Genomic DNA, 19,480 nt, shown 5'->3' on the forward strand with positions numbered 1-19,480 from the left:
AATGTTTCGGTGAAGTTTCACCATCTTCAGTGGGTTAATTTACCCTCTCAGAAAATTCTCCAAAACATGTTGGGGTATCAAAACAATAAAAACTGAATTTGCTTAAGGCAGAACCACATATACTAATTATATATTAGGAAGAAAACATGGACAAAAGAAACCTTGAACCACAAAATAATAGTTTGGGAAATAGTGCGCTGAGATTACGACGGTTTCAACCATTCCCCAGCTCAAGTTATGTGACCTCTGTCCTACTCAGCACATGATTTGAGATGTGTGCACGTTGGAACTGGCTCTCACTAATCTCCATGAGATATAGGCGACGGCTGAGCGATTGTGGATGGTGACAGCTTCTCAACCTCTTGTCTCGTAGAATTGAATACAGGATTCACGACGCGGATTTCAGTGCAAAATGGTGTTCCACACTCTGTATTAAATCGAAATTAACCATCACAATTAGCGCTCAGAGCACAAGAGTGGATGAGAAGATGATTGCGGCATGCACCAACTGTGTTAAATGACTAAGAACTATGAAATCGGTTACAACACACATGAAGCGAATGTTTCATGAAATAGTGGTTATTGGTGTTTTATCATATCATGACACATTTATTCCAGGTATCCAGACAGGTTGTAGCTTTAATATTTGACACAGACCAATGAGACGCGGGTCATAGTGGTCGCCAACAGGTTGTTAGCGCTGATTTCAGTTATACTCGTCCAGATTTCAGCTACTCAATTCTAACCTGCTATTTAAGCGACTCGACCCTTTTCCAAGCTTACAAGTATTATTCCATTTTGTGGGTTTTCTAGTGGCTGATACTTCGGTTAAAAATTGCAGTGTTACGTCTGGCGGTATGTAGCGTCTTCGAAAGCGGTCTTTATCTATGTGTAACTGAAATGGCGTTTAACTATCTTTTATGGCTTTCTTGACTATCTGCAAAATCTTATACTCACAGAAATAAACTAGGCTATACAGTAAAGTTTCTTCGTTATTATTTGTCTTCTTATAGTGTATCATTTGCGCGTACAGATTATTTAGAAAGAAAAGTTACGAGTGTGCACGTGGCACGAAAGTTGTATCAAGCACATACTTCGAGGGGCGGTAGTACTGGTGATACTGGACAAAAATCTTCAAATGAACGTATGTCCGCCGGCCGGAGTGGCCGAGCGGTTCTAGGCGCTACAGTCTGGAACCGCGCGACGGCTACGGCCGCAGGTTCGAATCCTGCCTCGGGCATGGATGTGTGTGATGTTCGTAGGTTAGTTAGGATTAAGTAGTTCTAAGTTCTAGGGGACTGATGACCTCAGATGTTAAGTCCCATAGTGATCAGAGCCATTTGAACCATTTCAACATATGTCTTTTTCTTAACAGTATCCGACACACGGCTGTTTGAAAATCATGGGCTTCAGTTGCATTTCCATCTTCAGCAGAATCCACGTGTGAATACTACAAAGCGACATTAGGCTACGTAGTGTTTTCTTTACTGACCATTCTGTACGGTCAGTGGCGGTACATCACTGAAACGTATCTTGGGCGTTGTATCGGTCGCCACGGAGTCATTTCTTGACCACCGGGGTCACGCGGTATTACTCCACTAGATTACTGTTTCTGGGGTTGGCTTAAGGGCGAAGTCTACAGAGTGGGCACAAAGGATGAGTTTCTCGCTCGTATTGTACACGCGTGTGCTCAAGTAATAGACCGTCCGAATGAGCTGAGATCAGCAGTACAGCAGCTGTCGTCAAGAGCTGCAAAAATGCTTAGCGTTAGACGGTGTACTTTTTGAGCATCTTTTGTGAGGAAAAGTACTCCATTAACCGAGACATCAAATCACAATATTTCATTTACTATGATCTACATTTGTCCTGTTCCCAATTGCTTTCATTAGTTTCAATTGAAACTGTTAAGAACAGGACATATGTTCATATGACGTTTTTTTGTTTAGAATCACTAATACTTCACCCCTAAAACAATGTACCTTCACTCCTGACTCACCGTGTCTTGTACTACTATTGTAGCTTTTGTTGATGCTCATTAACTCCACTCGCTGATTGTTATGTGTTGATAAAATGAAAACGCTATATATTCTGAACCCGTTTTCTGTTGATTATCTTCTACTGAAGGAGACGGAATTCATCTATATTAATTGCGATACAATTAAAAGAGTATTTTAATGTATTCACCCTTAAATATTTTGCATTAATACCTTAAACTACAATAATACGAAAAGAATATCACATCAAGTAACGTGCATATTTACTTAAAGAGCCTTCATTTCTATTTAGAAATTTGTATGTCGTGCGTCGCAATCTTATCTGGCATATTTTCACGTAATGAAATTTAATTCTCTGATTCTTCAGCGATACTAGTTAGAACCTACACCTTGTACACGACTCCGACTGCCAAAATTACTTTTATTGTCACAGAAATTAAGATTTTAAGAATATGAATAACACCAGATACGACGCGTAGTTCATACTGCTACATATTTTCCGTTCGCATGATGTATATATGGAGCATACCATAGTTTCCTTCCAGACCGCCGCTATGTCTAGGTGTTAGTGAACAGTGCCACACGGAAGCAGCCGGCAAGTAACGTTGTTTTCGGCGGAGTATATTTAGAAGTAATGCTACATAGCAGGAAGTACTCTTCCGTCCGGCATCTGCATATTACAGTTTTGGTGCTCGTTATTTAGTGCAGTGAAATGCAAATATTTAGATGACAGAAACTGTTCATTTCTAGATGTGTATCAGTAATGAATAATTTAGCAGTAACGCGAAAATACCTAAACTATATGTCATTTCCAGAAAGCAAACTGTTTAAATATTCAAATGATTTTGGTGTGTGTGTGAGAGACAGACAACAGAACTAAGTACCACTAAGTTCCACATATTTACCGAAACACGTCCTCCTAGTTAGACTAGTCAATAGTGACAGAAATAGGAAATTGTATTTCACTTGTGGCTCCAGAATACTGAAGAGTTCCCCAATGTGAGTGGACTGCCAATTCAAACGACTGCCCAGGATCGAAGGCCAATTTTTCAGGAGAAATTCTTTCAATATCTTCACTTTGTCATTATACAGGGTGGTCCATTGATAGTGACCGGGTCAAATATCTCCCGAAATAAGCATCAAACGAAAATACTACAAAGAACGAAACCCGTCTAGCTTGCAGGGGGAAACCAGATGGCGCTACGGTTGGCCCGCTAGATGGCGCTGCCATACGTCAAACGGATATCGACTGCGTTTTTTAAATAGGAACCTCCAATTTTATTACATATTCGTGTAGTACGTAAAGAAATATGAATGTTTTACTTGGACCACTTTTTTCGCTTTGTCATAGATGGCGCTGTAATAGTCACAAACGTATAAAATTGCGGAAAAGGTCGCTATCGTGTTGATGTGTGGCTATTATGATCAAAATGCCCATCGGGCGTGTGCTATGTATGCTGCTCGGTATCCTGGACGACATCATCCAAGTGTCCGGAACCGTTCGCCGGATAGTTAAGGAAACAGGAAATGTTCAGCGACATGTGAAGCGTCAACCACGACCTGCCACAAATGATGATGCCCAAGTAGGTGTTTTAGCTGCTGTCGCGGCTAATCCGCACTTCAGTATCAGACAAACTGCGCGAGAACCGGGAATCTCAAAAACGTCGGTGTTGAGAATGCTACATCAACATCGATTGCACCCGTACCATATTTCTATGCACCAGGAATTGCATGGCGACGACTTTGAATGTCGTGTACAGTTCTGCCACTGGGCACAACAGAAATTACAGGACGATGACAGATATTTTGCACGCGTTCTATTTAACGACGAAGCGTCATTCACCAACAGCGGTAACGTAAACCGGCATAATAAGCACTATTGGGCAACGGAAAATCCACGATGGTTGTGACAAGTGTAACATCAGCGGCCTTTTATCGATGACAATCTAAATGGTGCAGTGTATGCTAATTTCCTACGTAATGTTCTACCGATGTTACAACAAGATGTTTCACTGCATGACAGAATGGCAATATACTTCCAACATGATGGATGTCCGGCACATAGCTCGCGTGCGGTTGATGCGGTATTGAATAGCATATTTCATGACAGGTGGATTGGTCGTCGAAGCACCATACCATGGCCCGCACGTTCACCGGATCTGACGCACCCGGATTTCTTTCTGTGGTGAAAGTTGAAGGATATTTGCTATCGTGATCCACCGACAACGGCTGACAACATGCGTCAGCGCATTGTCAATGCATGTGCGAACATTACGGAAGGCGAACTACTCGCTGTTGAGAGGAATGTCGTTACACGTATTGCCAAATGCATTGAGGTTGACGGACATCATTTTCAGCATTTACTGCATTAATGTGGTATTTGCAGGTAGTCACGCTATAACAGCATGCGTTCTCAGAAATGATAAGTTCACAAATGTACATGTGTCACATTGGAACAATCGAAATAAAATGTTCAATCGTACCTATGTTCCGTATTTTAATTTAAAAAACCTACATGTTACCAACTGTTCGTCTAAAACTGTGAGCCACGTGTTTGTGACTATTACAGCGCCATCTATCACAAAGTGAAATAAGTGGTCCAACTAAAACATTCATATTTCTTTACATACTACACGAATATGTAATAAAAATGGGGGTTCCTATTTTTAAAAAACGCAGTTGATATCCGTTTGATCAATGGCAGCGGCATCTAGCGGGCCAACCATAGAGCCACCTGGTTTCCCACTTCAAGCCAGACAAGTTTCGTTCTTTGTAGTTTTTTCGTTTGACACTTATTTCGTGAGATATTTGGCCCTGTCACGATCAATGGACCACACTGTATAGAGAGGCCGTAACGTATCAATATGGACTTTACTGTCTTACTTACTTACTGTTACTTACTTATGCTTCGCGCAGTGGTCGCACCTAATTCGGAGCAGGTATTTCATCTGATGTTTTAATACTACGAGCTGTTTAGTTACACGAGACAGAACAGAGACTTTTGAAAATGAACTTTGCTCTTACTCACCATGAACGCCTGTATCATGACGCCGCAGATGCTCTGCAGGCACATGACGAAGATGGCCTCGGGGCACTCCTCGGTGGTGTGCTTGGAGCCGTAGCCGATGGTGTGCTGCGTCTCGACGCTGAAGAGGAAGCACGAGGCGAAGCCGGACACGTCGCGGACGCAGGGCCGCCAGCCGGCGTCGACGTCGGAGAGGTTTCGGCCGAGCGCGGCGGCCACCTTCTCGTTGTGCTCGGGCTCGAGGTCGCCGTGCGACAGCACGATCAGCCACCAGATGACGGCGAACGCCAGCCAGCTGAGCACGAAGTTCATGGCGAAGACGAGCAGCGTCCAGCGCCACTGCGCGTCCACCAGCGTCGTGAAGATGTCCTGCAGGTAGCGGCGGCGCCGCTTCGCCACGTTGCCCTGCACCACGTTGCAGTCGCCGTTCTTGAAGATGACGCGCTTCCGCACCCGCCGCGAGCTGAACCGCGTCTGCCGGTATCTGCGGACACAGGCGGCCACGCTTTACACCACGTCTCGTCACGCTACAGATCCGCTTAAAGTCGTGAATGGCAGCTCACACTAAATGCAGCTAACTGCGAATCATCTCCAGCTCAAGAAATACAAGATAAATAATGCGACAGCAAAGAGGAGCAGGCACTGATGTGGAGCATTAAAGCAGCTGCTGTATAGAAGTGAACAGTAGAGCGCGGTGCTCAAGAATTCTTCTATCGCAGTGTGGAGATATATACCGGGTGTGCCGGTCGGTGCGGCCGTGCGGTTCTAGGCGCTTCAGTCCAGAATCGCGCGACCGCTACGGTCGCAGGTTCGAATCCTGCCTCGGTCATGGATGTGTGTGATGTCCTTAGGTTAGTTAGGTTTAAGTAGTTCTAAGTTCTAGGGGACTGATGACCATAGATGTTGAGACCCATCGTGCTCAGAGCCATTTGAACCATTCATACCGGGTGATCAAAAAGTCAGTATAAATTTGAAAACTGAATAAATCACGGAATAACGTAGATAGAGATGTAGAAATTGACACACGTGCTTGGAATGACATGAGGTTTTATTAGAACCAAAAAAAGGCAAATGGAATGACATGGGGTTTTATTAGACCAAAAAACAATACAAAAAATCAAAAAATGTCCGACAGATGGCGCTTCATCCGATCAGAATAGCAGTAATTAGCATAACAAAGTAAGACAAAGCAAAGACGATGTTCTTTACAGGAAATGCTCAAAATGTCCACCATCATTCCTCAACAATAGCTGTAGCCGAGGAATAATGTTGTGAACAGCAACTGTAAAGCATGTTCGGAGTTATGGTGAGGCATTGGCGTCGAATGCTGTCTTTCAGCATCCCAAGAGATGTCGGTCGATCACGATACACTTGCGATTTGAGGTAACCCCAAAGCCAATAATCGCACAGACTGAGGTCTGGCGACCTGGGAGGCCAAGCATAACGAAAGTGGCGTCTGAACACACTATCATCACCAAACGACGCACGCAAGAGATCTTTCACGCGTCTAGCAATATGGGGTGGTTCTAACAAAACCCCATGTCATTCCAAGCATGTGTGTCAATTTTTACCTCTCTACCTTCATTATTCCGTGGTTTATTAAGTTTTCAAGTTTATACTAACTTTTTGATGTGTATATATATATATATATATATATATATATATATATATATATATATATATATATATATATATATATTACACTGAAGAGCCAAAGAAGTTGTTACACCTGTCTAATATCATGTATGGCTCCCGCGAGCACGCAGAAGTGCCGAAACACGACGTGCCAGGGACTGGGCTAATGTCTGAAGTATGCTGGAGAGAACTGACACCATGAAACCTGCAATGCTGTCCATAAATCCTAAAGTTTATGAGGGTGTGGAGATCTCTTTTGAACAGCACGTTGCATGGGATTCCAGATATGCTCCATAACGTTCATGTTTGCGGAGTTTGGTGGCCTCCAGAAGTGTTTAAACTCAGAAGAGTGTTCCTGCAGCCGCTCTGTAGCAATTCTGGACGTGTAGGGTGTCACTTTGTCCTGCTGGAATTTTCACACGTCCGTCGGAATGCACAATGGACATGAACGGATACAGGTAATCAGACAGGATGCCTGCGTACGTTGCACATGTCAGAGACGTATCTAGACGTGTCCGGGGTCCTTTATCACTCCAACTGCACACACCACACACCATTACAGAGCCTCCACCAGCTAGGACAGTCCCCTGCTGACATGCAGGGTCCGTGGATTCACGAGGCTGTCTCCATATCCGTGCACAATCCATCCCCTCGATAAAATTTGGCCGGCCGCTGCAGCTAAGCGGTTCTAGGCGCCTCAGTCCAGAACTGCGCTGCTGCTACGGTCGAAGGTTCGAATCCTGCCTCGGGCATGGATGTGTGTGGTGTCCTTAGGTTAGTTAGGTTTAAGTAATTCTGAGTCTAGGAGACTGATGACCTCAGATGTTGAGTCCTATATTGCTTAGAGCCATCTGAACCATTAGGACTAGTTTAATGAGCTAGTGATCAGTGCGGCCTGTCTCACCTTCACAGCTGGCGTGGCGCCAAGCGATTCGCCCCCACAGTAGCCGCAGCCATAGAATGTTTTGTTGTTAAGCGTCTTTTCCAGTCGCTGTGACATTGTCGTGTCGCCCTGATACTGCCTGCGAGTACGCGGAGTCGGCGGTGCTTTTGGAGATAGGAGTTGAGGTCGGCTGACTTAACATCTGAGAACATCTGTCAAATGGATACGTAAAAGGTAGGGGGTGTTTACCAGTTATTCCGAGGGGTACGTTATTTGATTCGTAAAGGTTAGCTAGAAGTACGAAATTCAGAATATTTCGCAGCCCCACTGAGTGGCCACGCGGTTAGAGGCGCCATGTCACTGCTTGCGCGGCTGGTCTCGCCGGAGGTTCGAGTCCTCTCTGGGGCATGGGTGTGTGTGTGTCGTTCTTAGCATAAGTTAGATTTCGTTAGTTTAGGCAGTGTGTAAGTCTAGGGGCCGATGACCTCGGCAGTTTGGTACCTTAGGAATTCACACATATATTTTGAATATTTCGCTCTGAACAGAAGTAAATTTACGGGACCAGATGGTAGCTCAGGCAGTTGGGTGAATATCCACTGTTAACGTGGACACTGACACGCAGAAAAATTTATAGGCGACTTTACTATATTGATAATCAGATTCATGACGAACATGACAAAAGAAAGGCTCTGAGCGCTATGGGACTTAACTTCTGAGGTCATCAGTCCCCTAGGACTTAGAACTACTTAAACCTAACTAACCTAGGGACATCACACACATCGATGCCCGAGGCAGGACTTGAACCTTCAATCGTAGCGGTCGCGCGATTCCAGACTGTAGCGCCTAGAACCGCTCGGCCACCAAGCCCGGCAACATGACAAACAGTGGCTTCTCTTGAATAAACGGATATTAGTTTGACAGTTATATCATTGTGAATGAGGAGGACATAGTTAGGCCTGCTATCGTTTGAAGGTCAACAAACTATAAGTCAATCCACGTCGTCTTTAATTGCGGACGATACTTGTCGCTACTAGTTACTAATTTTGCGTGGCATTCAATTACATGCATGTTGCAGCTAGCAAGCGGGCGTTTTCATCCCTTAGGTGGCGTGATCTGTTTATAAGTTGTCTTTCTTCGAAATATCCAACTGTAGTATTTTGTAAAAGTGGCGGATCTTACTTTAACGATGTGCAGTATTTCACACTTCTCTACTTTAATAGCTTCTTGTCAGTCTTTGGATGAGGCCGATATTCTGTCAACGTCTAACCTGATATTAATGCAGTTTTCACGGTAGCTGCGTCTTCTGGACAAATTCTGAGGTTGACTATCCGTAAAATCATTAATGTAAGATATATGAAGAAAGAATCACATTAAACTCCTCCGGGGCACAAATAATATTAGTTCTGTGTCTGATGCAAGTGAAATAAGAGATCCAGCATGAACTATAAATTCTTTGAGTTCAGTACTACGCATCAGTTTCCTAACAGGAGATATCTACACTACAGCATCTTTCGCGCACTTTAGTGACACCTTCAAGCAACGATATTTTTTTTCCTGAGTACGTTGGTACTGAAAGGGCCGTTGTGAGAATACTGAAATTTGAGCTGGCTGTCTAATTTGGGGAAGGGGACCAAATAGCGAGGTCATCGGTCCCATCGAATTATGGAACGATGGGGAAGGAAATCGGCCGTGCCCTTCCAAAGGAATCTTCCCGGCATTTGCCTGAAGCGATTTAGGGAAATCACAGAAAACTTAAATCAGGATGGTCGGACGTGGGTTTGAACCGTCGTCCTCCCGAATGCGAGTCCAGTGTGCTAACCGCTGCGCCACCTCGCTCGGTGAAATTTGAGGATGCCTTAGTACAGAAGTTTACCAATGCACCTTCAGATAGTACGCGTTCTCTGGCAAGTGTTATGAGCACGTAACACGTAACCGGCGGACATGTCAGTAGTGCAGTCTACAGGTGTACTACTTTCGGAAGATGCAGGTGCTGGAAACATCCGACTTCGCAATTCGTATTAAAATGGCTAGTGATTTTTTCATAAAATTGCTAACGATTCTGTTTACTAAATGATAACCGCTTCACAAGTTCTGTTTATTTTAACAGCTGGAATGGTCGTACCGGGGCTATGAGACCTGCGTGGGACTACTCTCAGATCTCACAAAGTTTTTCTAAGAATAATTGTGCTGTAATCTTCAAGGACTTAGACTTCTGGAAGCACGTTTAACTGGAGCGGCTTAGAATCCATTTTTGCGTACCACACTGAAATGCTGGACATACGACAGCTTAATGCGAGTAGCAGCCTCTTGGTTCAACACGATGATGGAGTCCTCAAACATTTCATTGTTGTAGAACGAGCACAGCTGTTTCAGCGTTGGGGAAGGAGGATAGGGCATGCAGGATTTATTACGTGATCTGTGTGCTCTCCTGTTTTCATGCCTCTTCGATCGTTTCTCTAGGTACTTGTTAATAATCTGCTTTACATTTCACCTACCGTCGTTGGAGATAAGTTGGTTGCCTTAGCGTATGATGATTTTCGCAACAAACAGAATATTGCAGTATTCGACAGAGCTGAGCGGCTATTTCGACGATGGTATAGATCATGTAATGAAACTCAGGGTAGGCTAATTTATTCAGATACCTGTAAAAAATGTAATGTGTATACAATTTTTATTATTTATTCTTAGAATATTACGGGTGTATCACATGAATAATTCGTAGGTGATAGGTTGTGTAAAAGAATATGTTCGTTAACTTATCTATGACCCATCTATCCTCAGTTTCGTCGGTATCGCTTTGAGGTCTCGACTATTTGTGACTGGTTAGGTTAATACGAAATGTCATACGAATGATCACGGTTTTATGTAATGCACGTTGCGAAGGAGTAAGGAAGTAACAGTAAAGATGCTGACGACATCGAGGTCACTAAAGACAGTTTGCTCAGTTAGAAAATATGAATGAGTGAATCAATGAAACATTTCGTCAGTTAATCAATTGTTGAATGAATACCATTATGACATCCGTTTGAAATGATATAGACTGGAAACTTAAACCAGCATTTGCTTATTTACCGTGGTTTTGGACTAATTTGCAAAGATAAAAAGTAAAAGAATAAATAGCTTTTTCAGAGAGTAAATATTGTTCCCTAATTCGCGTAATAATGTTCAATTTAGTAAGTACATTGTAGTACACACTTTCGGCAGTGGACTATGTTCTTCCTCATGGTTCAAGCTATCCCGATACCAAACTTCGTCCAAAAGATTACTTTCTCATTTATCATTTTGGTACGGATAAACTTTTCAGTTACGATATCGTTGATCCGATTTTGACGAAATGAAACCCATACGGTGCTGCAAGCTATGCCAAAGTTACCGGTGAAAAGCCATAAAAATTCGTCTAGTAGTTTTGGAGATTAGCGTGTTCAAACAGACAGACAGATACGACGGTTTTAGATAAAACTTTAATTCACGGTATTTTTTTCGTGAACCGATTTTGATGAACTATAGCCTTTACGGTGCCCCAAGTTATGCTCAAATTACCTGCGGAGCCGGCCGGGGTGGCCGAGCGGTTCTAGGCGCTACAGTCTGGAACCGCGGGACCGCTACGATCGCAGGTTCGATTCCTGCCTCGGGCATGGATGTGTGTGATGTCCTTAGGTTAGATAAGTTTAAGTAGTTCTACGTTCTAGGGGACTGATGACCTCAGAAGTTAAGTCCCATAGTGCTCAGAGCCATTTGATTTTTACCTCCGGAATCCCCATGAAAATTCGTGGTTTTGGAGAAGCGTGTTCAAGAAGACAAACGGACAGGAGAATTTTTTAGATTTATTATCAGTGTTGTAATTTTCAGCTTAACGTTTCTTTATGCTGCGGTAATTAACGATATCCGCTATAAAAGATACACGGCCTACAATTCTCCTTCAAATTTAACCGAAAGGAATACTGTCCATAATCAAGAAGCCCATTTTCCGTATTTTAGGTAAGTATTTTTTTTTAAATCTCTCTTTCCAGGCGCAGAAACTCTTCATACAGGGTCCTCTGTTTTCATGATTTGCCAAACTTATTTTTTTAACTTTTGGGATGGATGGCATTCCTCTCACCACAGTCGGTTGATCTAAGGGAAGTCGTGTGTGCCTCCTGTCTCTGAGTTGTGTGTGTCGCCGTACTTTAACTGTTCGTGTATCTTATTTCCTATGTAGGGAACTGAGAACCAGCCCTACATCTGCCTAAACGAGCGTGGAAAATCGTCCAAAAGTCAATCTCAGGATGACTGGTGAACTAGGACAATCTCCTTGTCTCACTAATCTAGCGTGCTTCGTGTTAAGCTACTCGAACAGACCAGTAAGAAGTTTCTGAAGTATTAGCAGTTAATAGCAATTAATGTTTCTGGGGTTGAGTACATTGTAGTATACTGGTGATGAAATAGTAATAGTCGTACCCAACGTTTGGATGTTATAAACAAGTAAAACACCCAAACATAACCTATGATAACTTCCATGGCGCATGTTTCATGTTGGAAAATAATCAACAAATAAATAAAATAAAATATTAGATTGTTTTTTAAGCCTGCTCCAGTCAGCAAAGAGATGAAGACACGAACTGTCTTACATCATTTGTTTTCATTCAATTACTGCGAATGTTGCTCCAGCTGCGAACGAAGCAGTTATTCCTGCCATCGCTCCGATAATAACTCTCGTTATATCACGTGATCTCGTTGTCTGTTACCACCTGTTGCTCCCACATCCTTTCCAACTACAACAGCTGCCAAGCTTTCAGACTTGGGCTTCCGTATTATTCTACGCCGTGTGTCCAAAATACAACTTTCAAAACTTAGTAATTTTCCGTGTTTAGGTGCCTAAATGGTCTTGTGGTGCAATTCGATACTCACTACATGCAATCGTCCTTTCTTCTTCCGCTCAAAAAATTCGAATGTAAGAATGAAGGGCGTGTGCACAGAGTTCTTCCTATCCTGTCACACTTGGATTTAATGCACGACACAAAGGGAAAAAAATAGAAAATGGATTTTCGTGTGTTAGAATATGCCAAATGTTTTTTAATTATACTCGTCACTGTTCGTATGTAGCGATCAAATGTTCGATTCCCGATGGAAATATGAATTTTTTCTGAGTTTTGGACGAATTGAAAAACGATCTTCTATCGTTTGTAAGCACTGACAATATGATGTTTGTGACTTCTCCTTACAGTGAGAAGCAGATAGGCAACGATAGAGTGCCGTACGAATGTATTATTATAAAACAATTTCGTCAAAGGTAGCAATGAAAAGTTTTATATGACTGTGAACCTCTCTCGAGGAAAGATAGTCTCTTTCTCGATCGCTCGATGTTTTTGTTTGGTCCCGCTGGTTGTTCAGTTTCACTGTCTTCATTATTGCTGTGTACCTCTATGAAGTCAAGGTAATGTTTCCATATTTCTCGAAAATTCGTTGTTGTATCTTAAATAGCGCAAATGGTTCAAATGGCTCTGAGCACTATGGGACTTAACATCTTAGGTCATCAGTCCCCTAGAACTTAGAACTACTTAAACCTAACTAACCTAAGGACATCACACACATCCATGCCCGAGGCAGGATTCGAACCTGCGACCGTAGCAGTCCCGCGGTTCCGGACTGCAGCGCCTAGAACCGCACGGCCACCGCGGCCGGCAATAGCGCAAATATTTAGCAATTTGCAGATTTATTTTTATTACATGTTATCCTGTGTTTTGCGTTACAAGTGTCATCACTCTCCTAATCCTGTATTAGCTGTTCTTGTTTATTACCTGTCACCCAGGCTTAAAAAAAATGGTTCAAATGGCTCTGAGCACTATGGGACTTAACTTCTGAGGTCATCAGTCCCCTAGAACTTAGAACTACTTAAACCTAACTAACCTAAGGACATCACACACATCCATGCCCGAGGCAGGATTCGAACCTGCGATCGTAGCAGTCCCGCCCGCATCTCGTGGTCGTGCGGTAGCGTCCTCGCTTCCCACGCCCGGGTTCCTGGGTTCGATTCCCGGCGGGGTCAGGGATTTTCTCTGCCTCGTGATGGCTGGGTGTTGTGTGCTGTCCTTAGGTTAGTTAGGTTTAAGTAGTTCTAAGTTCTAGGGGACTGATACCATAGATGTTAAGTCCCATAGTGCTCAGAGCCATTTGAACCATTTTTTTGTAGCAGTCCCGCGGTTCCGGACTGCAGCGCCTAGAACCGCTCGGCCACTCCGGCCGGCACCCAGGCTTCACTTTCGTATTGTATAGATGGTGTTGTCATTGGTCTTTAAAAAAAATTAAGCTCGTTGCACTTCTGATTTCTTTTTTTCTTTGCTTATAGTTCCTTATAGCAGTACGTAACTGTACACGTGAGTTCTTTGTATCATTATTTCTAATGGTTGATACGGGCTTAATGACTTGTCCTCCAATTTATCCGCACAACGAAACTCTGAAAACTTCTACAGCGGTACCTTAACAATTGTGCCAGCAATTTCAGCGCCCTCATCCACCATGGCATACCATCGCGCTTCCATCACCACTCTTGCCCGTGAGCAATACGCTCTGTGGAGAGTACAACAGACAGGAGAAGGAAGAGGGGAAACCCTGGCAACAAGAACTGATATGTTTCATCAGAAGAAGACAATCCATAGATAAGATCCTAAGGAGATAGTTACATCCAGAAGAGGCCCCCATTAGCAAAGTATTGGACTGATGAATGAAACAATTTAAAGAAACAGGGAGCACAGCAGAAGAAGATATTCAGAGCGACCAAGCACTTCTGGGGAGAGTCCAGTGTTAGAAGTTAGTATCACAACCCCTAGATCGCGGGGTTCCCCTTTCTTTCCCGGCCGGGTCAGAGATTTTCTTCGCTCTGGGACTGAGTGTTTGTGATGTCCTAGGAATTGCATTCATTTCGTCTTCATCTCAAGACGTGCAAGTCACCAAAGTGGCATCAAAGAGAAAGACCTGCGCTAGGCGGTCGAACAACCCAAGACTATCATTTCATTTCATTTCAAAACTATCATGCAAATTTATTTTCCTTGTTCTCAATAAAACGTATTTAATTTAAACTAAACATTATATAATTCACAATAGGTTTCACCTTGTTAAAGAGTAAAAGTTACTGCGAAAACTACACAAAAAAAATGAATGTGAGCTGTGTACAAACTGTCCAAGCGAGCAAGACATTTCCTCATTCCCTCCTGTCGTGTAACTGCAACGGATCAAAATCGACAATCCTTAACGGTCTTGACACTGTCTTCACAAGATCCCACAATATTTTAATTTTATACTGAGATGTGTGTCTCCTGCTTACGGAGTTCCCACTTTTAGCTTCTGTAGTAACTTTTCTTAAGAACTTCCAGTATTTACTGCATCGAGCTATAGTGGATCGCTCCGTGTGCCTCAAAACGATTCACGCCTTGTTATAAATGAAGTTCTTCTGCACTATTTTATCCACTCTCGCTGCCTGGGGTTGTTTTATAGTGAAAGGCATCTTTCTTGGAATGACCCATGCCAAAGACGTTACATAGGTGGAAAAGTGTCTAACTTTCTCGATAGTATCGAAAACGATATGCGACAACACGGCGTGGCTCGCTGGCAGACAAGGACGACGCTCAAAGGTAAAGCAGGTATGAAAGACAAGACAGAAAATTGCTCTTCCAGACATTTTCTGTAGACAGCATTTTGCCAGAGCAGAACGCATCCTAACTACAGAATCGTTGATTAGGATGTGGACACTGACGAATGGGAACTCCATCACGCGGAAGAAATGCCATTGTTTAAGAATAACAGTGAAGATGCCTCTCACCAGAAGCTGAATTAAATGTCTTGCCATGGGTAATTATTGGAGATTGAGTATGTCGCCTTATTCTTTCAATATTGCAGTTGTCAGCTTTAATTATAGTCTGCTTCCTCATGCTTTCCCGCTGTAAGTAAAATATTGTTTGTTGTTGTACTACGTACAAAGCTTTTTTATTGATTTCAGTATACAGCGAGGCGACAAAAGTCATGGGACAGCGACATGCACATCACACATGGCTGTGGTATCGCGGCGTGCACCAGGTTGGTTATTTGATTCGGGGGAGGGGACCAAACAGCGAGGTCATCAATCTCATCAGATTAGGGAAGGATGGGGATGGAAGGAACTATCCCGGCATTTGCCTGCAGTGATTTAAGGAAATCACGGAAAACCAAAATCAGGATGGCCGGACGCGGGTTTGAACCGTTGTCTTCCCGAATGCGAGTCCAGTGTGCTAACCGCTGCGTCACTTCGATCGATGCTTACACCAGGCACAAAGGGTCAGTCCATGGGCGGAGCTGTCATTTGTCCTCAGGTGATTCATTTGAGGGGTTTCCGACGTGATTGTGGTCGTACGACGGGAATTAAACAACTCTGAACGCGGAATGGTAGTTGGAGCTAGACGCATGGGACATTCCATTCCGGAAATCGTTAGGGAATTCGATATTCCGTGCAAGAGTGTGCCGAGAATACCAAATTCCAGGCATTACTTCTCACCACGGTCAGCGCTGTGTCGACGCCCTCCACTTAACGACCGAGAGCAGAGGCGTTTGCGCAGAGTTGTCAGTGCTAACAGACAAGCAACACTGCGTGAAATAACCGCAGAAATCAATTTGGGACGTGCGACGATCTTATTCGTTAGGATAGTGCGGCGAAACTTGGCGTTGATTGGCTAGTAGCAGACGACCGATGCGAGTGTCTTTGCTAACAGCGTGACTTCCCCTGCTACGCCTCTTCTGGGCTTGCGATCATGTCGTTTGGACTGCAGACGAGTGGGAAACTGTGGCCTGCTCAGATAAGTCCCGATCAGTTGGTAAGAGGTGTGGCTGGCTGGTTCAAATGGCTCTGAGCACTATGGGACTTAACATCTGTGGTCATCAGTCCCCTAGAACTTAGAACTACTTAAACCTAACTAACCTAAGGACATCACACACGTCCATGCCCGAGGCAAGATTCGAACCTGCGACCGTAGCAGAAGAGGTGTGGTGCAGACACCATGAAGCCATGGACCCAAGTTGTCAACAAGACACTGTGCAAGCTGTTGATGGCTCTATAATGGTATGAGCCGTGTTTACATAGAATGGACTGGATTCTCTGATCCAACTAAACCGATCATTGACTGGAAATGGTTGGGCTCGGTTACTTGGAGACCATTTGCAGGCATTCGTGGATTTCATGTTCCCAAACAACGATGGAATTTTCATGGATGACAATGCGCTATTTCACTGGGTCACAATAGTTCGCGATTGGTTTGGAGAACATTGTGGACGGTTCGAGTACCTGTCATGATTTCCATCGAAAACTTATGGGTTATAACCGAGAGGTCAGTTCGTGCACAAAATCCTGCCGCGGCAACACTTGCGCAATTATGGACGGCTGTGGAGGCAGAATGGCTTAGTATTTCTGGAGCGGACTTCCAACGACTTGCTGAGCCTATGCCAAGTAGTGTTGCTGCAACGCACCGGGCGAAATGATGCCCGACGCGATATTAGGAGGCATCCCATGACGTTATAACCTTAGTGTAATACTGCTTCAACAATTACTAATAAATGTAAGATAACAAAAGAGTCAACCAACTACAAATAGCATGGTCTGGGGTTCATTTCTCGATCGGTTGTAGGATTTGCTTCTCTCTTTTATTTTGCATCTCCTAATGATCTGTACGTGTGAAGAGTGGAAAATTATTCCGTAGTTCGAAGAGCACATCAAACTATATGTTCTCCACTGCTGGCTGGCTAAGTCACTTTATATATACTAACAAGGGAACCTCCCCATCGCACCCCCCTCAGATTTAGTTATAAGTTGGCACAGTGGATAGGCCTTGAAAAACTGAACACAGATCAATCGAGAAAACAGGAAGAAGTTGTGTGGAACTATGAAAAAAATAAGCAAAATATACAAACTGAGTAGTCTATGTCTAACATAGGCAACATCAAAGGCAATGTAAGATCAGGAGCGCCGTGGTCCCGTGGTTAGCGTCAGCAGCTGTGGAAAGGGAGGTCCTTCGTTCAAGTTCTCCCTCGGGTGTAAATTTTAATTTCTTTATTTTCGCGGTTATTATCTGTCCGCTCGTTCATTGACGTCTCTGTTCACTGTAATAAGTTTAGTGTCTGTGTTTTGCGACCGCACCGCAAAACCGTGCGATTAGTACACGAAAGGACGTGCCTCTCCAATGGGAACCGAAAACTTTTGATCGCAAGGTCATAGGTCAGCCGATACCTCCACAGGAAAACACGTCTGATATATTCTATACGACACTGGTGTCGGCATTTGCGTCACATGGCAGGAATATGTTGTCGACCCACCTAACTCGTGCACTTGGCGAATGGGTAGAAAGATTCTTCTGCCTTGCCCGATTTAGGTTTTCTTGTGGATGTGATAATCACTCCCAAAAAAGTAATGAAAACATAAGAGTTTGTCACATAAACTGCAACAAATGAATGCAACAGTTTCACAGTCGCACAGTTTTCCCCGTGCTCTGTCAAAACATATGTCTTTAAGGATTTCAAATTTTTCCGTGTGTAGACCGTCAAATCCTGCATATGTCCAAGCAAATCTGAACATCTCCTGGAATTTTGGAGAGCGAAGCTGATTGTGTGTGTGTGTGTGTGTGTGTGTGTGTGTGTGTGTGTGCCTGAACTTTGATAATTGTCTGAAAATAAAAAATTAAAATTTTCACTCGAAGGAAGACTTGAACCAAAGACCTCTCGGTCCGCAGCTGCTCACGCTAACCACAGGAGCACGGCGCTGCTGGGCTGTGGCTATCCTCGATGTTGCTTATCTTACACATGGACTACTCAGTTTGTATATTTTGTTTATTTTTTTCATAGTTCCACACAAGTTCTTCCTGTTTTCTCGATTGATCTGTGTTGAGTTTTTCAAGGCCTACCCACTGTGCCAACTTATAACTAAATCTGAGGGGGAAGCGATGGGGAGGTTCCCTTGTAAGATGGTATCTGTTCTTTCGGACGTGTCCGAAAGAATAGATACCATCTTAGTATATACACTCCTGGAAATGGAAAAAAGAACACATTGACACCGGTGTGTCAGACCCACCATACTTGCTCCGGACACTGCGAGAGGGCTGTACAAGCAATGATCACCCGCACGGCAAAGCGGACACACCAGGAACCGCGGTGTTGGCCGTCGAATGGCGCTAGCTGCGCAGCATTTGTGCACCGCCGCCGTCAGTGTCAGCCAGTTTGCCGTGGCATACGGAGCTCCATCGCAGTCTTTAACACTGGTAGCATGCCGCGACAGCGTGGACGTGAACCGTATGTGCAGTTGACGGACTTTGAGCGAGGGCGTATAGTGGGCATGCGGGAGGCCGTGTGGACGTACCGCCGAATTGCTCAACACGTGGGGCGTGAGGTCTCCACAGTACATAGATGTTGTCGCCAGTGGTCGGCGGAAGGTGCACGTGCCCGTCGACCTGGGACCGGACCGCAGCGACGCACGGATGCACGCCAAGACCGTAGGATCCTACGCAGTGCCGTAGGGGACCGCACCGCCACTTCCCAGCAAATTAGGGACACTGTTGCTCCTGGGGTATCGGCGAGGACCATTCGCAACCGTCTCCATGAAGCTGGGCTACGGTCCCGCACACCGTTAGGCCGTCTTCCGCTCACGCCCCAACATCGAGCAGCCCGCCTCCAGTGGTGTCGCGACAGGGGTGAATGGAGGGACGGATGGAGACGTGTCGTCTTCAGCGATGAGAGTCGCTTCTGCCTTGGTGCCAATGATGGTCGTATGCGTGTTTGGCGCCGTGCAGGTGAGCGCCACAATCAGGACTGCATACGACCGAGGCACACAGGGCCAACACCCGGCACCATGGTGTGGGGAGCGATCTCCTACACTGGGCGTACAACACTGGTGATCGTCGAGGGGACACTGAATAGTGCACGGTACATCCAAACCGTCATCGAACCCATCGTTCT

General features: G+C 44.4%; 1 protein-coding gene across 6 annotated transcripts in view; it reads right to left on the bottom strand.

Annotated features, from left to right (window-relative positions):
- LOC126458594 (inward rectifier potassium channel 4-like) overlaps positions 1–19,480 on the bottom strand; it is a 667,556-nt gene that overhangs the window by 432,802 nt on the left and 215,274 nt on the right. For all 6 annotated transcript variants that reach the window (XM_050095742.1, XM_050095740.1, XM_050095738.1 and 3 more), the window contains exon 2: positions 5,023–5,503. In XM_050095742.1, coding sequence (XP_049951699.1) covers positions 5,023–5,503 — 481 coding nt within the window. The remainder of the gene's footprint in view (positions 1–5,022; positions 5,504–19,480) is intronic.

Source organism: Schistocerca serialis, chromosome 2 (assembly GCF_023864345.2).
Source record: "Schistocerca serialis cubense isolate TAMUIC-IGC-003099 chromosome 2, iqSchSeri2.2, whole genome shotgun sequence".
NCBI lineage: Eukaryota > Metazoa > Arthropoda > Insecta > Orthoptera > Acrididae > Schistocerca > Schistocerca serialis.